Below are 22,704 nucleotides of genomic sequence, written 5' to 3'. Positions count from 1 at the left end.
GAAGTGGCAGGGGAAGTCTGGAACCCTGCTGCTCTCTCCACTTCAGCCCCAGACCGGTTCTCCTGGTGGCTGGTGGTGGAAGTGGCAGGGGGAGTCCGGAACCCTGCTGCTCTCTCTGCTCCAGCTCCCGGAGCGGGTGAACGGGCGGAAGGGTGGACCCGGCTGTCTCTCCGCTTCAGCTCCGACTCTCCCCTCCTCTGTGTGTGCAGCAGGGCTCCGGGCTGGAACGTGCCCCTCTCACCCTGTGCTGTTCTCGCTCGCTCTCTGCTCATGAATATTCATGAATCTCCTCCCTGTGACGTTGCAGCAGTCCCGGGGTGAAAGCTGGAGCTGCTCTGGTCCTGCCAGTGAGCCTGTGAATGACTGAGCAGCAGGCGAGGAAGCAGCCGCCACCTCAGCAGCAGCCCATCGCCGCTCGCACCTGGAGGCGGCTCACGGGAGAGGCGGGCGGAGGGAGCCGAGGGGAGCCCCCAGCAGCCCAGCGTTTGGTGGCGCTCACGTCTTGGCAGGAGCCGAGAGTCCCCACCTGCCTGGAGCAGCCCGGAGATGCTGAGGCTGCGCTGGGAGTCGGCGCTGCTCCTGCTGGGGGTCGGGAGCCTCCTGGCCGCTAAAGGTGGGTAGCGCAGCGAAGTTTCCCGGCAGCCTGCCGGGGCTGGGGGAAGGTGACATTTGGGTGCCCTGACCTCCGTGCCTGCGGCGTGGGGAGCGCCCAGGCTCCCGCAAAGAGCGGACCCAAGTCTGGGGGCTCGCGGCGGCAGCCAGGCGTGCCGGGAGAGCGGGGTGAGTCGCCCTCCTGCTCGAAGGAGTTCAGGTCGCTAGGGTGGCTCGGAGGGGGCCAGCTGGGCTAATCACGCCGCGCACATGTCTCCCCCCAACCCCAAAAATCCTCACGTTGCTTGTGTCTGGTGTGAAGTCAGTGCGGGAGTGGGGAGCGACCCACTGCCGAGGAGACGCCGCGGAAAGTTGGAGACACAAGGAGCCGGTGGGGCGCTGGGCTTGGCTTACCCTTGGGGAGAGGAGGATGTTCACCGGCTCCCCAGCATGTGCGGTTGAGGGGCTCTGGCTCTCCAGGAAGAGTCTGCTGGCCTCGGGTCATTTGCTCCAAGGAGAGAGCTCGGACACCAAGCCACTAGCCCGGGAGCAAAGGGCTTTCTCACGTGACTGAGATACCCACTGCCCGAGTGAGTGGGGCTGGCGTTACACGGCACTGCGGGGAGGACAGGTTGCTGGGTGTGCAGGAGAGCTGGGACAATGTTTGAATAACTTGTTGATGCCAACTTTTAATTTTTTTACAAGATAAACATCGATGGGGGTGGGGGGTAGGGGTTTGAGAGAGCGGATGTGACAAATGAAAGGATGTCAGGTTGATTTCTGCTGAGATTTACCGCGATCTTCCGATTACCGTTCCGGTTTGGAGATCACCATTTAGCCATCTATTAGCTAAAAAGACAAAGTCGTATTTAGGGATCTCAGATACGTTGGGATGTCTCCTGGTTCAAAGTAAACAAATTGTCAGGGCTGGCTGGGACACTGAAAGAAAAGTGTGTGTTTTGGAATCTGTGTGGGGAAGGTAGTAACAATTACTTCTTCTGGAAAGCTGTCTAGCATCAGATTGCTGGGACCATCCCAAATTAACTCGGTCTGCTCCCTCTTTTTATCCTGTTGTTGTAATTAAATATAGATTGTTAGAGGCTTATTTAGACTTTTATCCTTCAATAACCTCAGCTTTTATGTAGGTCTAGCAACCATTTGCTGCTGCTCATTTTGACACTTATGGATTGTTTTGGCCCATTAAAAATCTGATTTTCCTTCCTGACATCGTTCTCTTGCAGTTCTGCTTCTTTTCACTCTTACAAAGAGATTCAGAAAAGTTGTTTTGAGGTCTTTAGCTTTAGTTTACTTTCAGATCATTTAAATGTGATCTAATTACTGTATTTGTGTAAGAAATCCTGTCACTTGTATTATTGGTGGGGGGGGGGGTCTCTTCAATTGTAATTTCGCCAGCTGACTCATGTAAATTTCAAAGAACATTGTATTAAATATGGAACTAATTCTTTCTGGAGAAAGATTCAGATTGCTTGGGAAAAAAGTGTAAATGATTCTCTCGATATACAGAAATAGAGGCACCTAAAGGAACTTAGTACATATAAAGGGACTAGCTACTTCTATTTCATATTAAATATATATATATTTTGATCACTAGAATATGCAATATTTTCAGGACAAAGGTACTGTGACATTTGATAATCAATAAGGGGATGTATTTTAATGCAAGGATATATCTCCCATCTTCTCTTTACCTACTTAGCCTAAACTTTAAGATCTTTTCTTCTGGCAAATATGCCAGCTTTTGTTTCTTCTTAGGCGTCTTTTACAATGTTGTAGCCAGTTCAAAAGACTGGTGCATCTGAATTCTATATTTCTGTCGAGTTCTATTTTTCATTTAACCACTGGAGGGCTGCAAAGAGCACTTTTGGACTGCAATAATTTTAAAAAAAATAGATGTTTAATACTTGATTAAAAAACTAATGACACTTTTTGTCATGGCCTGCATTGTCCTTTACTACTTTGCATCCATACTTGTATTTAAAATCTGATATAATCTGTGGGTAAAATACCAGACAGTAAAGTGTCATATAGTCACATGTAATGCATCTAGTATCTGTTATACTTCTCTCTTTAGACTCTAGTTTTCATTTCCATCAACAAAGAGAGGAAAGATAAAGGTTATGTGGATGAGAAAGAAGAAAGCACCATGAATTTCTTAATATATTTCTATACATGAGGAGGATTTGGAGTCAAAAGGCAGTTATGTTTGCCCATAGTTGAAAAGCTTGCTAGTGCTTAAAACTTAAAGCTATTTGGTAGCTTGAAGCTAAATGCTTTCTTGTTTGTCATGTACTTTGTATACAGCTTGTATGCCTTTTGTGATTGTGCATCTTGCTGTAGGGGGGTAGCACAGACAATCCATGACAATTATTCAGTTTCTCCATAGCTCAACTATTCTAGTGGCACAGTGCCCACATTTTTAGATTAAAACACAGAAGGTTTTGGGGTGACAGAGGAGATCATTGAAATCAGCAGTCCTTCTCCTGTTCATTCAGTAAGACTAATGGATGCTACTTTTGGGGTTATTTGGAGCTGCATGCATACAGTTGAGTTGTTGCTAAATTCTCCAGAGAGTCTGGAAGATGCAAGATCTGTTTCTTAATCTGAAGCCTTCAAATGTTAGCATTTAGCACCTAAGAAGGGTTTTTCAGTACATTTTAACACATAGGCACACATGGCCACAAGTAGGAACAAATGAAAATCTAATGCCGTTTCACTTCCTCACTCTGCCCCCCACAAATCTGTGCATAAGGCAGATCATTAAAATTATTCATCTCATTTTAATATTTGGTTGTTTAAATGCTCAGTCAAGCTTAATAAAAGGTCCAGAATATCTTGTGGGATCTCAGCAGTTGCACTGTTGGAATTCAACTCTTATTTGGAATCTGTGAGCAACATAAACACCACTTTAATCCTATTTTAAGTACAGCAACAAGCATCTCAGTGAACTGAATAACTAGAGGAACATTTGATACAAAATGTAATTATTTATATGTGCAAAACGTGTTGCCTTAGTCATACAGGACACTTCCAAATCAATGGAACATTGAGTCCCACTTGGCAAATGCATTGTGTGGCTACATCGGATATGACTGCCAGCAACATGAAAACGGCAAAACCAAAGGGACAGATACTTCATATTTTGCTTCCAACAAAGGCATAAGCCTGAACTCTTCCCTCACTTGTCCCCCAGCAAAAATGTTTGAGAATTTCATAGGAAGATAGATATCTAAATACTAAGATGAGTGAACTTGAGTTCCTGGTATTAAATGAGGATATTCATATAATAGGCACCACAGAAACTTGGTGGAATGATGATGGTAAATGGGACATGGTATACAATATATAGAAATGCCAGAGTACGCTCATGCTAGGGGCTGGGGGAGGGCGTAGCGCTATAGGTGAAAGAAAGCATAGAATCAAATATCATACAGATCTTAAATGAATCAGACTGTACTCTAGAATTTCTATGGGTAAACATTCCATGATTGAATATTAAGAATATAGGAGTAGGAATATACTACCGACCACCTGATCAATATGGCGATTGTGTAATGCTCAGGGATATTAGCAAGGTTACAAAACCAGACAACCCAATAATGGGAATTTCAACTATCCCCATATTAACTGGGGACGTGTCACCTCAGGATGGGATGCAGATATAAAATATCTAGACATCATAAATGACTTCATCTTGGATCACCTAGTGCAGAACTCATGAGGGGAGAGGCAATTCTTGATTTAACCCAAGTGGAGCACAGGATCTGGTTCAAGAGATGAATATAGTTGAACTGCTCAGTAGTAGTGACTGTAACATAATGAAATTTAATGTCCTTATAGGGAGGAAAATTCCAAAGAAACCTACCACAGTAGCATTAACTTCAAAAAAAGAACTGCACAAAAATGAGGAAGCTAGTTATACGGAAATTTAAAAGGAACAGTCACAAGAGTGAAGTATCTGCAAACTGTATGAAAACTCTAAAATCATGGTTATAGCGGCTCACACTAAATGTATATCTCAATTCAAAAACAAAACCATAAGAGGACCAAAACCACCACTATGGCTAAACAACAGAGTAGAAGAAATGGTTAGAGGCAAAATGACACCCTTTAAAAATTGGAAGTCCAATCCTATTGAGGAAAATAGAAAAGCACATAAACTCTGGCAAGTAAAGTGTAAAGGCAAGCCTAAATAGAATTTGAAGAGTAACTAGAAACTAACAGCAAAAATAATTTTAAGTACATTAGAAGCAGGAAGCCTGCCAAACAATCATTGAAACCACTGGATGATCAAGGTGCTAATGGAGCACCCGAGGAAGACAAGGCTGTGTCAGAGAAGCTAAATGAATTCTTTGCATCAGTTTTCACTGCAGAGGATGTGAGGGAGTTTCCTACACCTGAGCCATTCTTTTTAGGTGATAAATATGAGGAACTGTCCCAGGTTGAGGTGTCAGTGGAGAAGGTTTTGGAACAAATTTGATAAATTTAAGCACTAATAAGACACCAGGACCAGATGGTATTCTGAAGGAACTCAAATATGAAATTGCAGAACTAGTAACTGTGATGTGTAACCTTTTGCTTAAATCAGCCTCTGTAGCAGATGACTGGAAGATGCTGATTTTTAAAAAAGACTCCGGAAGCAATCTTGGCAATTACAGGCTGGTAAGCCTAAATTCAGTACCAGACAAATTGGTTAAAATGACAATAAAGAGCAGAATTATCAGACCACATAGACAAACATGATATGCTGGGGAAGAGTCCATGTGGGAAAGGGTAATTATGCCTCACCAATCTACTAGATTCTTTTGAGGTGGATCAGCAAGCATGTGGACAAAAATGAGCCAGTGGATATAGGGTGCTGGGACTTTTTGAAAGCCTTTGAGAAGGTCCCACTCCAAAGGATCTTAAGCAAAGTAAGCTGTCATAGAATTGGAAGGAAGGTCCTCTCATGGATCAGTAACTGATTAAATGATAGGAATAAATTGTAGGTTTTCCTAGTGGAGAGAGGTAAACAGCAGTGTCCTCCAGAGGTCTGTACTGGGATCGGTCAGGTTTGATATATTCATAAATGATCTGGAAAAGGGGGAAGATAGTGAGGTGGTGAAGTTTGCAGATGATACAAAAATACTCAAGATAGTTAAGTCCAAAGCAGACTCTGAAGAGTTACAAAGGTATCTCACAAAATTTGGTGAATGGGCAACAGAATGGTAGATGAAATTACATGTTGATAAGTGCAAAGTAATGCACATGGCAAAATATGATCCCTATTATACATATTAAGTATTGGTGTCTAAAGTAACTGTTTCCACTCAAGAAAGAATCTTGGAGTCATAGTGGATAGTTCCCTGAAAACATTTGCTCAATGTGCAGCAGCAGTCAGGGACACAACTTCATGCTCTGGGTGTCCCATAACTTCTGACTGCCAGAAACTGAGACTGGACAACAGGGGTTGGATCACTTGATAATTTTCATGTTCTGGACATTACCTTTGAAGCATCTGGCACTGTCCACTGCTGGTAGACAGGATACTGGGCTAGATGGACCATTGGTCCGTCCCAGTATGGTTGTTCTTGTGTTCTTATCCTAATTTCTGAATTAGTCAATATTTGTACAGTGCTATGAATACGTTGATGTGATTATTTAGAAACTGTGGATTTTACGCAACTCTAGATGTTATTGTACTAGGTAATGGTGAAACTTTCTTTTACCGTACAAGTTCAAAGTACAAATGCATATGCAAAACAGAAACATCCTTTATTTTTTCCATCCAAAGTACATTTGAAGCAGCATTGGTACAACGACTGACTCAGAGGCCTGGGAGTCAACCAAGCTTGGTTCTATTCCTGATGCTGCCATTGATTTGCCTAGGGCAAGTCATATAAATGCTCCTTGCCTCAGTTTCCCCATCAGTAAAACTGGGATAAGAATATTTTATAAAGCAGATTGAGATCTCTGGAGGAAATGCTGGCTATAAAAGCAAATTTATCTGTCAAAGATTAAAAGATGTGTATAATTAAGATACCGTGTATGTTAGGATATTGAAATGATTGAGAATTCTCAGAAAACAAATCAAGAGTATTTGATGCTGTCAAGTTATGATTCCCCACTCTGAACCTTAGCGTCCAAAAGATGGGGTATCTGCATGAACCCCCCTAAGCTTAATTACTAGCTTAGAAATGGTAGAGCTGCCACCACCCAAAAATATAGGTTTGGGGCACTTTTGGCCCCAAACCCTTCGGGACTCCAAGACCCAACCCTTGGATTCAAAAACAGGATAAACATTCCCCCACACATACGTGCAGAAAACAGAGATACACTTCTCCAGCAAAAACACACATTGCAAATAAAGAAAACAATCAAAAACTAAATGCTTTCTAAACTGTATCTACTAAATGAAACAGGAAGAGCTGTTCAAAAATGGAGAGCGGACATTGCTGGTCCCTCTCAGAACCCAGAGAGAACAAACAAAAAACCCAGAAAGCACAAACAAAGGCTTCCCTCCACCGAGATTTGAAAGTATCTTGTCTCCTGATTTGTCCTCTGGTCAGGTGTTCCAAGTTTACTGCTAGTTAACCCTCTACAGGAAAAAGAGACATATTAACCCTTAACCATCTATTTATGACAGATGCTACTTCCATTGTTTAGATATTTCAATATAAATGGCTCTTATGACAGCATTTAATTTCATATGATATAGAAGGAGTTAATTTCTCTGAGCCTGGCTAGATTTGATGCTGCTTATCCTGATTCAATTTACATGATACCCGTTTCATACCTATATCATTCCTATTACATACATTGGAAGATAATCACAGCCAGGAACCAGTGCTTCATGCTTTTGTTCAAGCCTTTCAAAGCACTTTACAAACATACTAGGAATGAAGTATTGCTGTACCCAGTCAAGTATGCTTTCCCTCCTGTCACCAGCCATTGTTGGCTGGTGTTGAATGCAGCGTGGGATCACAGCCTTGCCTTTCTTGTAATGGTGTTCCTCATGGGAATACAAGGAAAATATTTATTGCCTGGAGAACAGCTCCTTGTCGCCTATCTCTAAATTACACGCTTGAACCTTGGTAGACTGGTTTCAGTCTTGCTTTCATCACTTTTTAAAGATCAGCTACTTGCCCCTCTGCAGAAAACCATGGAAGTTGCATAGCAGTTGTCAGAGACAATGTCACCTTGTTTTGGTTGTTTACTGTCAGAGAAACACTTGGCTGGGAAAAAATTATCAATGGTTAATCCTCCCTCACAGCCATTAGACACCTGAATCAAAGCAGAGTGGGGAAACTAGCTCTAAGCGTATATAGCTGATAAAGAGTAAAAACACTTTGCCCTATGTTAGGACTACATCTAATTGCCTGCTTCATAGTTTCTGCAAAAAAAATAAGATTCATAATTGGTTACTGAACACCAGAGAAAATATCTGATAAGAAATATTAGAGAAGTCTATCCTTAATGCAGCTGACAAATTTATCTTGTAGACTTTTTCTGTATCACGTGGTGAAGACATTTTTGGAATGATGCTTAAAGCCTGGTTCTAGCTTTCAAAAGCCTTTCCCTTACCCCTTTTATTATGCTGTGTATTCTTTGTTTCCTGGATTCTAACCTCCATCTCACCTTATTTGCCTCAGAGTAGTTCTTTATTGCTTTAACTATATCCAAGAGCATTATGCTGAGAAAATGGCAAAGCATAGCTTGCCCAGCACATGCAGAGTGGCTCTGTGGAATGGCTAACACTTCATTAAATGGAAAAAGCTTCCCCGCTGTGGTACAAAAATTGAAAAATTGGAGACTAAAATGTGTTGTTTTTATATTAAACTATTTCTCCCTCCCTCCCTGGCAAGTATAGCTAATAATTGACTACTAACCTCCAAAATATTTTTAATGCAATTTTAAAGATGCACAATTACAATTTAAAATAGACTAATGCTAAAGTCTCAATTACAGTGAGATTTGGCTTGAATCAAATTCACCACTGTTGTCTGTCTCTGGAGGATTGTGAATTATGTGTAGTTTTTTAAAATGAGATTTTTACAATTTCCTTCGTGCAAATTTGTCCAATAGCAGCCTGAGCAGAGCAGCCCTTGGGTCAGGCTAAAGAGAGACTGTGAATTGTGATGTGACAAATGGGGATGAGCTTTATTCGGCATTGCTAAAAATGGCAGTGGATGCTACTGAATATGCTCAGAAGTGACATTTCAGTCACTTAACTGAGTTATCCCTTTTGATACAATGATGTTTAAGGGTTTTGGTTTTGGTTTTGAGATAAAACAAACTCAAACGCAAAACAGCATCTCCAACAGAATACTTTGGGGGCAAGTAACAATAAGTAAGAAGCTGCACGCGGAAGATGTGATAAAGTTTCCCAGCATTCCTGCTCAGACTAAAAATCTGACAGCTGTAGAAAGGGATCTAGGTAGTGCACATGGCTTAGGAGAGGTGTCAATAATAACTATGGTTGCGGACTACCAGTATGTGACTGTGGCAATGTTGGGACTGAAGTATCATCTTCTCTTCTTCCATATACTGAAGCAGTTTACTGAAGACTGTAAACATTGCCTAGTAGTGGATACAACAACAAATTGAACAGATTGGTGATACAGCCTTGTTCAGTTAATTGGAAAGCCCCTTGTAGTGTGGGAGATGTAGTCTATGAGAGCAAAGGCAGCTGATTTGCTGAATGCAAATTGGAGGGTCCGTAGCAAAGATTTTAATTCCACTCTGAATTTAAAGAAGTCCAGCTCATTTGAAAGCTTACAGAATGCTTCCTTTCCACACACCCAAAGCCTCTATGGTATATTGGCAAGACTGTAATAAGTACTACACAGATCCATTGACAATCTTATGATGAATGTGATCTTGGAGAAGACAATCTGTCTAGTTACTTTGATTAAGAATCTGTGAATTATGAATCATCACTTCAGGAGAAATCTGAGCCAGAGGATGTGGAAAGTGCAAGTCAAATAAGACAAACTAATAAACACAAAAGGGTGGAAACTCCCCCTCCCCAACCAAACCCACAGACCTAGGGAGAAAAAGACCAAAACTAACATCAAATAGGAAACAGCTGTTCCTGCCACCAAAAGGAAAAGGAAATGTTTTTCAGCTGAAGTTCATAGTTGGATCTCACTGGGCTTTTCTATTTCAATATGTTAGCTGTGATTCTTTAAAAATAAAATATATGTAAGTGGTTGTGATTTGGGAGAGGGGCGTCTCTAAAGTTAATAGAGAGGAACTGTATTGGAAGACATTTTAATGCCTGATCCAAAATCCGTTGAAGTAAATGAAAATCAAGCTGTTTAAAGAGTTCATTTGTATAGGCAGTCATCCATATCTGTCACTTCTAGGATGTTGTTACAAATAAAACACTTACTTCTGTAACCACGTAGGCATCTCTGTGCTTCTTGCACCTTCTTGCACCACAATACTACATTATATGTAAACATGTAGTGTACACACACACAAATAATGTATAGGTGTATAGGAAATGGCCCAAATCCAAAAGAAGAATTCAATACCTATGGTGCATTCAAACATTTCATTGATTTAAGTGCTAGTCTTGGCTGTGCAAAGAATATTTGATTGGGAATGTATCAGGGGACTTATTGTTTAGATAGCTGATATTTCTTCAGAATAGTCTCTCCTGCTGAAGGTATGACACTCTCTATGCCTTCTTTTCAGTATTGCTTGGTAAATTCTAGTTAGGTAATCCAGTTTCCTCTGAATCACTGTGAAACTGCAGTCTGAGGACTCATGCTTTATATTCAGTTTTATGTTGTGGATTTTCTTTAAATATACTAATAGTTATGGTGGACAGATAGTACCACAGTTCATTGCTTGGCATCAAACATTGTGTAGAGGTCTAACACTTGAAATAATTTTTTTTCCTTTTTTGAATTGTGCATTTGCTAGATAGAAGTTGGATTAAGGAATAAAAAGGGAGCAGAAGATAGCTACTTGATTTAAATATTTAAAATATGTATGTAAAAATGAATTCCTTATAGTTAGTTCAGGGGGAATTTGCTTTAAGTGGTTTATTTCTGGTTTTTGATGTACATGTTGCATCACAAGTATGCCATGTGTGGTTACATGTTGACTACAGTAGTTGGTTTGGGGGAAAATTGCAGAAAATGAATAAACTGTTAAAATGTTGTTGATAGAATAGAATCAAAACTATGGACAATTTCATAGTGATGTTAAAATCAATAAGACATTAATAAAATGTAAAAAACAAAACAAACTAACCCCCCTTCCCCTCATAAATAACTGTTAATCTCCTGTAATTCTCAATAGCTGACATTTTCAAAAGAGCCAAAGGGAGTTGGGTCCCAAATCTCATTGATCTTTAATGGGAAATGGGATCCTCACTAACATCCGCTTCCTTGAAAATCCCATCCTGTGTGACAGATATGATAAAGTCTGCCTTTAATCTTTGTGTGTTTCTATTTGTATATTTAATAATATTTCTTTTAGTTCTCCCCTTTTGTATGACCGGATCTCAAACCCTGTATCTGTTGGGGAGCAGAATCCTGCAGGGCTGGGTAACATGCCTAAGTTCTGTAGCCATGGAAGCAATTATGAATCCTAAGGGAGGATGATTAACTCCCCTGTTTTCAGATGTTCTGAATCTGCCCCTGACTGCCATAGATGCCACTGAGGGTCCTGAGGGGTGTTGCTGAAGAGATACCACTTCTCTCATTCCATACTTGGGAGCAGAGTCAGTCTCCTTTCCAGTTGAATGACAGCCAGAGTTTGAATGATTTGCTGACAGACACAGGAGCAGTCTGGCTACTCCCCCCCTTCCCCCTTTGGTCTCAGTGCAGGGAAACAGAAGCTTGGGATCAGTGGAGGACTGTAATTGCATGGAGTGGGGAGAATATTTGCACTGGTTCTCTCCCTAAGCACCTACATCTAACTTGCCTGAAGAATGGGTTCAGATTCCCTCTGTCCTCCTTATGTTTTGGGCCTGAACATTCTCAGCGTCATTTAGACTGATGAGCAAGTGACATACATGGCCAGCTGGGCTAGTACATCCCCAGTATCTTTTGAGCTGTGGATCAGGAGCCAGCCTGTAATTCTGGGGAGTAAACTCTAAAGCATTTTTATGAGTTGGGTGTAATAAAGCATGTTTTGAATTTCAACTCATTTTAATGACTGCCAAGGATGGCCAGACAGAATGGCAGGAGATAATTCTATTGTTTTATATCAGTTGTTGATATTTGGCATTCATGGACAAAATCTTGGCCCCATTGAAATTAATGGGCGTTTTTGCCAGACTTCAGTGTGGCCAGGATTTCACCCCAGATGTGTAATTTATGCTTCTCTGTGCAAACATGAAGAGTTCTTTCTTCACTACAAAGCTTTCCATGCTATCCAAGTAGTTTCAGTAATGCCAACAGTAGAGAACCTGCCCTTTGCAACTGACTTCCCTATGCCTCTAGCTCAGGGGTGGGCAAACTTTTTGCCCGAGGACCACATTGGGGTTCCAAAACTATATGGAGGACCGGGTAGGGAAGGCTGTGGCTCCCCAAACAGCCTGGCCCCCACATCCTATCCACCCCCTGACTTCCTCGTCCGGGACCTCACCCTCTATCCACCCCCACCCCCATCCCCTAACTTCCCCAACCCCTGTCCCCACCCTCTCCCCCTGACAGGCCCCCCAGGACTCCCACGTCTTTCCAACATCTGCCCCATCCAACCACTCCTGTCCCCTGATTACCCCCTGGGACTTCCCCGTCCCCTTACCATGCCGCTCGGAGCAGCAGGACTGGCAGCCACACTGCCTGGCTGGAGCCAGCCACACCGCTGCACTGCCTAGCAGGAGCTCGCAGCCCCACCGCCCAGAGTGCTGGCGGCACGGCGAGCTGAGGCTGTGGGGGTGGTGGGATAGCGGGGGAGGGGCAGGGGACTAACCTCCCTGGCCAGGAGCTCAAGGGTTGGGCAGGAGGGTCCCACGGGCTGGATGTGGCCCGCAGGCTGTAGTTTGCCCACCTCTGCTCTAGCTGATGTCACTGCTTTCATTAAGTCAATGGGAGAAGTTCTTGTTTTACCTTTTTTCTTCCAAAAGTAGTTTTAATCTGATTTGAGAACATTAAATGAAGTGTTTCTTCTGTAGTCGAGCTACCTAGGTCGAGTGTAGTTGTCATTAGAAGCATGTTTACAAGTTAACACAGCTTTCCTGCTGGCGCTAGTTTTGCAGCTGTTATTCCCCCCAGTTCCTTTCTGTTGCTAACTGAATGTTCTAAGAATGGTTATAAAAAAAAGCAACAGTGTCATTTAACGATATCTCATTTGTAAGATATATATTGTTCCACTGACCTTTTTTTTTAAATTTATTTATTTATTTATTTATTTTATTTAAAAAGCCTACTGACCTGAGCTCACACTGTTAGTGGATTTTGATTTTTAAATAGTATGAATGACATTTCATATGTGTAAAGGTTGGTATTGTAGAGTTATCTTTGTATACAGTATGGTTTAGGATAATTAAATAAAAGTGGGACACCTCTATCAAGAATGAAAGAGCTTCATTCTTTTGCCAGCATCCCAGCCCCCCACCAATACCTTAATTTACAAAATTAAGTTCTCCTCAATCTGGGCTTGATCTGGTGCCTACTGCAGTCAATGAGCCTCTTTCCACTGAATTCAGTGAGCTTTAGAACTGACCCATATGTGGCAAATATACTTTCCAATGACCAAATTCTTGAATGTTGCATATGCCTATGCAAGGGCCATAATAAACTGAAAAGGGATTGCAAGGTGGTTAGCAGAAAAAGATGCTGTCTACCATCTTCTGTTGAGCTTTATTTTTTCCAGGGTACTGCCAGAGTTAAATGTAGGACAGAATGCACCAGAACCACAGGCAGTGATATTTATGAGGAAGCTGCATGGCAATCTTATTTAGAATAGTTTTTTAAAGGATAGAGTTAAAATATCCCAACAACTGAAGTTGAATAGCAACATACTCATTGGCAAACAGTAGTCTCAGGAAGAAGAAATAAACTTTTAAGATCGTGGTTAATACAAGCTAGATCTCTTTTATTGTGAACTAAAGTACAGAGACTCTAAAACTAGCCTGACTTATGCTGAGCTGTTTTAGGAAGTCTGCATTATCCAAGTGGAGCATAAATTCTAACTAAGATGGGAGACCCTCACATTGTATATTTGGTGTCAGAAATAGAAAAGAGCACATGGTAACAGTTAGGCTTTTTCAGTTGTTTTCTTCTTTAAACCAATTTAAACAGAACAGCTGTGTATATAAAAATGTAAAGGTCACAGTATAACTGTTGCATTGTTTTACTGCTTTTAAAGGCATGGGCAGTTGTAGGCAGACAAATTGTTTCTGGGACTGTAAATAGTCTGAGGGGTAACAGTTCAAGGCTTATTCTGGACAACATCACAGTCATGAAAAGTTCTCCTCTCGTTTAACAGGTGAACACCTTTTGGGGTAAGACTGTTTGTTTCTGCTGAAGATTTCAGATAATGCTGGCTTCTAACCAATTGAATATTTACTGCTTCAGATATTAAAAGAAGTTATATCCTGGTGCAGAGCAGTTCTGTTGTGTCAAAATTTAAGAATAAACTTTAGCTTTGGATGTAAGGAGCTCTTAGGGTGTGTAACAGGACACTCAGTGAATACTAATACAGTTATACCAATGTACTAGTTTGGAATTCCAAGATTAGGTGTTACCCTTTTTACACAGGTTTGTAAATGCTTCTTTTCAGACTCCAACGAGAGACTGCTGAATTGGAATTAATTTGCAAATTGGACACCATTTAAATTAGGTTTGAATAAAGACTGGGAGTGGATGGGCCTATTTCCCTGTGCTTATCTTCCCCCTTCCTCCCTACCCCCACAGTTCCTTATATCTCCTTGTCAAGTGCTGGAAATGGGCCATTTTCATTACCACTACAGACAGTTCTTTTTCTCTCCTGCTGACAACAACTCGTCTTAACTGATCGCTCTCCTTATAATGTGTATGGTAACACCCATTGTTTCATGTTCCCTGTGTATGTATGTATAATATATATATCTTCCTTCTGTATTTTCCACTCCATGCATCCGATGAAGTGAGCTGTAGCCCACAAAAACTTATGCTACAATAAATTTGTTAGTCTCTAAGGTGCCACAAGTACTCCTATTCTTTTTGCGGATACAAACTAACATGGCTACTACTCTGAAACTTTTCAGTTCTGTTTTCTGAGGTTTATTTAAATCAAGAAGTTAATGTTTTATCAATAATCAGATACAAAAATGTACATTTTAAACAATGGGTTAGATCATCAGTTGGCATAAATTTGCTTCGCCCCATGGACTTCAATGGCGCTATGCCAGTTTATTATACCAACTGAAGCTCTGGCCTTGTATTCAGGGCACTGCTGATCAGAAAGATAAATCACTCTTGTCAGAGACTTCCAGGAATGGTTCCTCCTACTTTCACTCTTTTCAGCAGAAATGTAACAATTTCACAGAACTGCTCCTTAGGTGACTCCATGTATGTATGTATGTTTGTTTGTTTGTGTGATAAGCCTAAAGAAGTGGAGACCTAATTATAATATCCATCTTTATTCCTTTCTTTAGAAGACTGACCCTGATTCAAAAGATACAGCAGCTCACCTTAAAATGTACAATTGTGAGCTAAACTAGTGGCGCATGTCCCCTTTTTTTCCCCATGCTATATTAGGAGGAGAACATCACCAGACAGACATTTAAATGGTTTTAGTTAAATGAAACAATTTAACGTTATGTATTCTGGAGGGTTTTTTCTTCAACAGCAAACATATAATATTTTAACAAAACAAGCATATGGATTTTTGAATTTAGTTAAACATTCAAGTTCTTTAAAATCAGGTTTGTTTTTGTTAATTGTTTTTAACTAAAATAGTTAAATGAAATTAAAAAAAACAAAAATTAAATTGACAATGTCAGCCAGGTCAACACGAGAAACTTAAAATATTGGCTTCTGCAGCTAACTTAGTTGTCTTCATTTTCCTGTTTGTTCATAATCTGGAAAAGAAAAACAAGCTTTCCTGCTTTTTGAGGTCCCAAACGATTTCTCAGTTTGGAATGAATTAGTCCAAAGGAAGAAAATATTCTTTCTACACCGGCAGAAGAAGCTACTGCTCTTAAAAGTGAGATTATCACTTCAACAGTCTTTGAATCCAAGTGCTTAAGTGACTTCTACCAGTTCACTAGTGTGACTTTTTTTAAAACAGCAGCAGCAAACATATATTTTTTGAATGGTTCTTATTCCCAGACTGGGTCTCTTTTACAGCCTGATGCCATTACAGGTTTTCCCTTCTAATGAGAGGATGGAACTGTTACCGGCACAAAGTGCCCAAGGGGGCAACAGCGGGGGGGGGGCGTCCTTTGCCCGGTGTGCACTGCGCCAATAAACACACCAGGATGGAGAAGCCAACACAAGTTTATTTGAGCTCGATAATGGTGCGAGAGAATGCAATCTCAGATCCTGCACACCTAAACAAGCAGTTTCCTTTTATATCCCAGTGTTTTACTTACAAAAACTTTCTGCTGATAGCTGACTTTCACTCCCCCTCCTTTTCCCATCCAGCTGCAGTATCTTTTCTCACTCAATCTTTTTGTCTTCCCCCTCCCTCTCCCCTTTCTGCTGCAGAGACATGTATGCTGTATCTAAGAGTGGCCTTGAAACTTGCTTCAATTTAGCTCCAGTGTATTACAGCAGGGAACTGGCTTTTACAATCAGAAAACTAATTACTGACATTACATTTTACAGCTATTAACACATTAGGTTACACAAAGTGTTAAACATGGAGGAACAATGGTTCATTGAGGCCTGAGCAGGAGGGCTTTATCGAGACTCATGGTCTTCCATTTTCCCGAGTTACCTTGATTTATGCCTAGTGACACCAATAGTATGGTAGATCTCAAATCAATGAAGGCTACACCCCAGAAAGGCCTCCAGACTTCTTGAATATGCTGCTTAAACTGTTTCACTTTTGTTTCTATTGCCTGTCGCTCCCTTCTTACATTTATCTCCAGATTTCTTTTCCTTGTCAGATCTATTCTGCCCCCAACAATCTTCTATTCATTGAACTTTTTGAAATGTTGCACTTTTAGAGAGAGGTAAGGGATTGACTCTGTGTACACAAATTTGCTGAGGGACAATAGGGTTGAGGTCTGTTATTTCTCACCTCTATATATTCTATTCTATTTATTTAATTATATTATTTCTTTAAAAACATTATTGCTGTTAACAAGCATGTTATCTCTGGAGACACAAATCCACAGTTTGAGAACTGCAAAACTAAGCATCTCTTGATGGTATCTTCTAGACTGAGCACTGAGTTCCATTGGGCAGATAGAATGATTAACCTAAATAACTTATATCAGTGGTCCCCAACCTCTTTGTGGCCAGTAGCACATTAATGTTCTCAGAAGAGTGTGGCAGGCACCAACAGTTTTTCAAGGCTTATTTTGTATTTGTTCATTAAATAATACAAAAACCATCATATTTAATATAACATAATATGAGTCGAGAGAGAAGCCACGAGGACAGAGAACACCGGCACCTGCAGCCCCAGAGTTCTCTGTCCCCGGCAGGCGCGGGGCCGTGGCTTCTATCCCCTGCTGAGCACTAGGCAGGCCCCACGCCTGCTGGGAACAGAGAACACCGTGCTCACAGCCTGAGTTCTGTCCTCGTCAGGTGCGGGGCCGCGGCTTCTCTCCCCTGCTGGGCACTAGGCAGGCGCACATAAATGCACTGGTGGGCGTCATGGCGCCCGCAAGCACCACGTTGGGGACCACTGATCTATACAGAAGCCCCTGAAACCCCATAAGATTGGGTCCCCAATCCATGAACTATTGGAACTCATTTACAAAACTTTTCTTAAACATTACCTGAATATATTGTTTCATACTATGGAATTATAATTTATAATCTCTACTCCATGATGAGATGTCTTTGAGCTATAATGTATCTTAATTAAAATTATCTTTAGATAGATTTTTTAATAAAATGCTTTTTGAGGAAAAAAACCTGATTTAAATAAAAAAATATATTTTTAAATCATTGATTTTTATCCACTCTGCCTAGCTGTAAACATGTCTAAATTTTAGAAAACTTTTAAATCTGAGTCAGAGCTTTCAATGTGGCCACTTTAAGATGGACTGAATGAAAAAAAACTGGCATCTGAGCACCCTTTGCTTTGGTTCCCAACTTTGAAACTGTTGCTCATCTCTAGTTTTCAGCAAATGTAAAATGGATTTGTCTCCCACTGCCAATTTTGCTTGTACTTCTACAAAACCACAGGGTGAATTTCAGCCTATATATTTAAAGTCAATTTGTCAGTTCACTTATTTCTGTTCTAAGGTACTCTCTGTGGGGTATGGACTGTAGCATCATTGTGAATGGTTTTTGAGACTCATTGGTATTTGTTCCTTTTCAGAAGTTTCTGAGACTTTCTTTTCAAGATCTTGTTTAATCCGATTCCTATAGCCTCCCTCCAGATTAATCAGTTTTCACTGATGCTCCCATACAAAGATTAGCCTGGCTGCAAATGCTAGCCATCACAGAATATATTTTTTGACTTTCTATTTTCATATGTTTAAAGAATAAAATGTTTATGCTAAGCAAAGGAGGAGACTGAAGCTCTAATGTTGCATGGTATCAAGGGAAGCCAGATTTAGGGGGATTCACAGAAAGTAGGTTAGGAGCTAGATGAAGAAGAGTGCAGTATATTCGCTTCCTCCTAATGTGTAGCTGCCTTTATTCACGGATAGCTACTCATGTAACAGGAGGATGTGGCCATGTGGGAGGGGGATGAGTGAAGAAAACAACTACTATGTTTGGTTGCCCTCTCAGGGCAGTGTAATTTACAGTACACTATGCATCATATGTTGTTGTGTGCTGATCTGATGAGCAATACTTACTTCTCAGAGAATTTACCCACAATAGAGGGAATATGAGAATTCAGTAAGTGGAGGCCTAACCAATGGCATCAAGGCACTACCTATACTAGCCATGTTGCCATTGCTAGGATGCAGCTCAGGAGAAACATAAAGAAATCCGAGAACTTCATCTGGGTCAGTAGATCTATAGACTGTGCAAATATTTCCAGCAGTCTCCAGCTTACAAGATAAATTGTTGGCTCTCCTTCCTTCTCTGCTTTTAGTCCAAAGACAATCATCAGTCGTCTTGTCTCCAGACGAAACCTACCCAGGTTTTAACCTTTCCTCATAGGTCAGGTTTTCTAAACCTTTCGAGTTTTTTTGTATTTATTTTATTGTTGTTGCTCTCCTCTGGACTCTCCATTTTATCCGTTTCCTAGTGTGTGGTGCCCAGAACTGGACATAGTACTCCAGCTGAGGCCTTGCTAGTGCCGAGTAGAGCAGGACAATTATCTCCTGTGCCTTACTTACAACGCTCCTGTTGATACATCCCACAATGATATTGGGCATTTTTGCAACAGCATCATATTGTTGACTCTGATTCAGTTGGAAGAACTACCACACATTCCTTGTAAAATGAGTTGGCATAATTCCATTAGAGCTCTAAGATGAGACATTCAAACTATTATTTTCTCTTAAGAATGTGTTTTGTTCTAGAGTGAACATGATTGCTGAGTTATAGAAAGGGAGCAGACATGTCAATGTCATCCTACATATCCAAATGATTTCTATGAAAATAGTGACCCTGAAGATTTGCTGCTCTGTTGTTTGATATTTAACATAAGACATGTTCCCTTCAAGGAAATTTCAAGGCAGTATTTATTTGAAGCATTAATGGAAAAATAGTCTTGTGATTTTTATTTATTTATTTTTGCTAGAATGGTAAAATTATTGTATGAATGGTACATTGAGCCTGATCCAACTCCCACTGAAGTCAACTTTCCATTGACTTCAATAGAGCTAGATCAGGCCCTAATTACAAAAATCTATGAATCTCAAAGCTTCACAGTTAGTGGAAATTCAGTTTTTAATTGACAACAGTGAAATTAACTTTGCTCTGTTAGCGTTAAAAAATGGTCTACGTTTTTACAACACAAAACAGTAATATGTTTCACTATGCATTCAACCAGAAAAAAACAGAAATGGGGAAAGCTGCATATGTTCAACGTGGGTGCATTAATGGACACTTTTTACACTTAACCTGATCAGGTACTAATCAGGGAGCCTCTATAATATTCAGGCAAAGTGTGGACCAAATTTCCCCCTATACAAGCAATTTCCGTAGAAGACTGAGAACTTGCAGAGTTTCTTTGTAGTCTTTGACTGGGGGATGCGAGGACAACAGGAGAATGGGGAATGTGTCTCAGGGTCTTCTGGGTTCTAACAGGCAAGGGCTTCCCAACTATTATGGTTTCCTGGTGCCTCTGTGCACCCTGCTCTTGCAACCTTATCTGGGGAAAAATGAGATTCCACACTAAAGCTGTCACTCCCTCAGTCAGCATCTGTGGGCTCAGAGCATTTGGACCAATGATACTGTACTTGCAACATTATACTTCTAGTTTTGTATGTACCAAAGTTAAAACATTTATGCAACCATTAAAACAGATGACTTGTACTGTCACTTTTCTTTTGCCACTGGACATGAATGAATTTAACACCATTAACTTCAGTCCGGCAGCAACAACAAAAAAATTGTGTTGGCATTGCATTAGTTTAAAATGAAGATGTATTTATACATGAAGCTAAAATTAAGCTGTTATTGAGATTATGTTGTCAGTGTTGTCTATAAACTGCCAGATGTATTGTATTTAGTAAATCTATATATAACTAAGTAATGCCTTCACAAGTCACTGGGAATTGCAGGCATATATTCAAAGACCCAACTTGGCTCTTTTACACATACATGTGCATATTTAGGGTGGGATTTAAACCAATGCTGAGTCCTGCTGCGACTCCTACCCGGACTGCTTATGGAAGGTACAGGCTGACAGCACTGAAAATGAATTTTCTCTATGCATGGGCCAAGTTTCCCAAATTATCTTACCATAGATTTTGGCAGGAGTAGAGGAGAACTGTCCATTCGGCCTTTGACTTCTGCATTCAGAATGGTCTTCAATAAATGTCAGTTTTATTTGGGAATTTAAAATGTTGACACCTTTCTCCTTGGAACTGTATAGAGACAACCAACTCATTTCACATAACCAAACAGACTTACATTTGCTGTGATTCTGAGACAGATTAATACCAGTAACCTATAAATTAAAGGTTCTGTAGCAAATTAGCATATCCATGAGATAACCCTGGTCCCTAGATTTGCATTTTTAAAGAGCTAGCAAACATGCCTGCATTTTGTGAACTAAGTCACAAGGTTAGATAATAGAGGTATATTGTATTTAGTGTATTGATGTTCCCCATACCTGCCCTTTCTTTGGTAATGACAAACTGATGATGTTTTTTAAACCTCTGAAGAATATTAAATTGTGTTTGGATGGGATAAAATTGCTGAAGAAATGTTTTATTTACATAACATATAACTTGAGCACAATATTCATTGTTATTCATGAGTGATAATATTCACTGAAAAGATAGGAATGCTAATTTTTTTTTTAAAATATATAATTTATTTTCCCTGGTTAATATTTCCTTTCCCTGCCAAAATGCAAAATTAAACCTTGTTTTGAGGTTTTAAAATAACAAGCCCTTGTGTGCTTTCAACAAAACCCTGCAAGCTGTACTTGCTTACCTGAACACTCAGGACAGGTGAACTAGGAAACCCAGAGGCCATTTGTTCAAATGCTCCTTGTAATTCAGGTAGGCAGAGAGGAAGATCATTTGAGTACGTTTCTGAGGCCCCTCAACATTACAGAATAAAATTTGGTTTGATAATATAAAAAGAAGAATTTAAACTGGATTTAAATACTGAAACTGCACGTTGATATAGACAAACCAACATCTTAGTCCTGTGGAACTCATAAAGGCTTAGTGGGTCATTGATATGAGATGCTATGCCCAGTATTGAGCACTACTCCTAGCAGTAAGGGCCTGCATACTATGAGCCGAGTGAAACTATCTAATTTGTAGCTTGTATCCAAGCTGAGGGTCATATCTTCTTTTCTGAAAGTAAGAAAACTAAGATGCGGGGTGGAGGGCTGTGAGGATTAGAATTGTCACTCCAACAAGGCAAAAGGAATGATGTGGAGAACTGCACAGCACCCTCTCATCTCCCCCACCCCCCAGTCAGTCTAGAATCATCCTTGATTCTTCATTTATTGTGTTAAATGAACTCATCATGACATTTTGCAGAGCTCCATAGGCCATTACCACCAATGCTTGAAATGCTTGGGGTTTGCCTGATGTTCAAGGTACGTTTTTGGCACACAAAAAAAACCCAAACAAATATTTCCTAGCTATTATTTGTATGCAATATGTTGCGCACACACACAGTGTATATATTCAACAATGTGCAGATGGAACTTCGTAAAATATTACAAATTTGTGCAAATAGACTATGTATTATGAATAACATGCAGTAGTATGAAACCAAATGTATTTAAGATATGTACGCTCTGCTTTTATGAGGTAATATATGCACATATAATATCTATCTGTTTTCATCTGGTAATGTGAAAGTACATGAGTATTAATATAGAGCGGGGGTGGCCAAACAGCAGCTCACAAGCTGCATGTAACTCTTTTTTATAATGAAAGTGAAGCTCGTGGAGCCCCCTCACACCCCCTCCTGTTCTCCATCTACCAGGCTGGGGAGGGGGAGTAGCCCGGGGCTTCTGCCAGACACAACTGGTGCCTTCTCAGAGAGGGTGGCACAATTTGAAAGTTTGTCCCCCTCCAACAGCTTGAGTCATGCCCCCCCCAAGTATGCCCTCCCTCTTACCCTCAGCAGCCCCTCCCTGCAACTTCCAGGTGTTAGCTCCATGTGGAGAGGCAGCAGCAAAAGCAGTGGCTCTCCCTGCAACTCAGACTGCCGCAAAGAGCTCGTTCCCCCCACGTTCGCAGCTCCCAGCTTGCTGGCTCCAGCAGCTGCCATGTATGGAGGGGGCCCAACAGAACCATGTGACCGAGCAGGGCCAGCAAACCCTGGCAAAATCCTCAGAAGAGGGGCGGGGGGCATGTGACCCTTCCCCCCCATCCTTCTATGCATTGCCTCT

General features: G+C 40.8%; 1 protein-coding gene across 1 annotated transcript in view; it reads left to right on the top strand.

Moving 5' to 3' along the window:
- The first annotated feature begins 370 nt into the window (after positions 1–370).
- The window catches only part of CLSTN2 (calsyntenin 2), a 693,642-nt gene continuing 671,308 nt past the window's right edge, over positions 371–22,704 (top strand). Inside the window, exon 1 of the mRNA XM_032797107.2 lies at positions 371–613. Coding sequence (XP_032652998.1) covers positions 547–613 — 67 coding nt within the window. The 5' untranslated portion in view covers positions 371–546. The remainder of the gene's footprint in view (positions 614–22,704) is intronic.

The sequence above is a fragment of the Chelonoidis abingdonii genome, chromosome 8 (genome assembly GCF_003597395.2).
Source record: "Chelonoidis abingdonii isolate Lonesome George chromosome 8, CheloAbing_2.0, whole genome shotgun sequence".
Lineage (NCBI taxonomy): Eukaryota > Metazoa > Chordata > Testudines > Testudinidae > Chelonoidis > Chelonoidis abingdonii.
This window is presented reverse-complemented; position numbering and strand designations above follow the sequence as displayed.